At 47.8% G+C, this 1779-nt stretch overlaps 1 protein-coding gene across 1 annotated transcript; it reads left to right on the top strand.

Annotated features, from left to right (window-relative positions):
* Nucleotides 1-449: 449 nt before the first annotated feature.
* TP53RK (TP53 regulating kinase) lies at nucleotides 450-1068 on the top strand (the record flags this gene model as incomplete). The annotated part of the gene is made up of 1 exon (XM_008946505.1): nucleotides 450-1068. A coding segment is annotated over one exon (479 nt), but the record flags the coding sequence as incomplete, so codon positions are not given.
* Nucleotides 1069-1779: the final 711 nt, after the last annotated feature.

Raw genomic sequence — 1779 nt, 5'->3', positions numbered from 1 at the left:
GCCCGGATGGGACGGACCTCCCTGGGCGCCGGGGCTTCCCTGGCAGGCCCCCCGGCTCTGCGCGGCGCTCACAGCCAGCGACGCACGCTTCACGGCCTTCCTGCGGCGTCCTGAAGGGTGCGGGGGTTCCCGCTCCTCCTGGGGTGCCCCTCCCCAAAACGCAGCTTGTCCTCGGCCAGAAGGCTCCAGTGCTTGTTTTGCGCGGGAGTCTCACCTGGGGAGGGGCTGATGCCGTTACCAAACTTGAGCTGCCAACTAGCTCTAAGGCTGGAGCATGGGTTGGAATTGGTGTTGGCAGGGAGACGTTCCTAGATGCCAGATTATCGGTGGCCAGGGTTGTTCTCAACGGGTATTTCTCCCTAAAGTTTGTACTGGTTGTGTTTTATTGTTAAAGTTGGAAAATCTTAGAGATTACTGGCTAGCATTTAATTTGTTCTTCTTTTAAATAGGAATTTCAGCTCCGGTGGTATACTTTGTGGATTATGTCACCAACTCCATATATCTTGAAGATATTGTAGGCTCAATTACTGTCCAAGATCATATTTATTCTGTACAACAGAGTGGAAATGATACCAGTAGCCTCCTTCCCTTAGCAGAGAAGATGGGCGAGCTGTTAGCAAGAATGCACGATGAAGATCTGATACACGGGGATCTTACAACTTCCAATATACTTCTGCGGCCACCCGTGGAGAAGCTGGACTTGGTGCTGATAGATTTTGGACTCAGTTTTATTTCAGGTCTTCCAGAGGATAAAGGAGTTGATTTGTATGTGCTGGAAAAAGCTTTCCTTAGCACTCACCCAGATACCGAAATGATGTTTAAAACTCTGCTGCAGACTTACGCAGCGACGTCTAAAAAATCTGGTCCTGTGATCAAAAAGCTGGATGAAGTACGGCTAAGAGGGAGGAAGAGGTCCATGATTGGGTAGAAGAGAGTGGGCTTGGGGGTGCAGAAATGTTATTACTTAGGTTCTGAAAATATGATTATTTATACTTCCAGTTGGTTTTATTTCCCAGATGACTATTTTGATAACTGTGTCTTCAAATAAAAAAAGAGTGAGTTTAAGTGTCATAAAGTAACCAAAGTAGTTGTGAGATGGGAGCACAGATGAGAGAAAAAACTGAAGGTCACCGCTTTCCTAAATGGTAAGTGTTTCTTCTAAAAAGTAGTTCACAGTGGCATTCCAGTTGCCCTCTTTGTGTGGTGACAACCACAGCAAGCAATCTCTCTCAGCCTGTGGACCATGGATTTGTGGGAGGTAAGGGTACCTGGGGAGACCAGAGCATCTACAAAAGGTAATTGAGAAAAACCAAATCTCTTATTTTTCTTGGAAGACTACTGTAAAGCGTTCAATTCCATTATAAATGGCTCTGCACAGCCTGAATGTTTTTAGGGCTGAATTCCAGGACGCAGCCAATGCTGAAGTACAGTGTTAAAGTTTAAGGCAGGTTCATTTCCTTCAAGTAGTAACTTTGGCATAACTTTCAACTGATAGCATTTCATTAAGCAAATATAAAAATTGTGAATCAAGAACAGCTTTCTGCTGAGAGACTTCCACTTGAAGCAAGAATGCTGCTGCAGATTTCCCTTTTCGAGCTTTGCCTGGGGCTGCCTGTGTTGGGGTTGCCTGCCTGGCTAGGGGCGTGGCAGAGTGCAGCGACGCTGGTGTTTTGGTAACGCTTTCTCTGCGTTGCCCGGTTCTCCGGGTTACTGTAGCAGTGTGCGGTGCCGCGGGGGCAGAGCCGGGGGTTCTGTGCTCCGGCGGTTCCGTGCGCCCCG

Source organism: Merops nubicus, unplaced genomic scaffold (assembly GCF_000691845.1).
Source record: "Merops nubicus isolate BGI_N331 unplaced genomic scaffold, ASM69184v1 Scaffold20270, whole genome shotgun sequence".
Classification (NCBI taxonomy): domain Eukaryota; kingdom Metazoa; phylum Chordata; class Aves; order Coraciiformes; family Meropidae; genus Merops; species Merops nubicus.
Note: the sequence above shows the minus strand (reverse complement) of the source record. Positions and strands in the feature narration are given on the sequence as shown.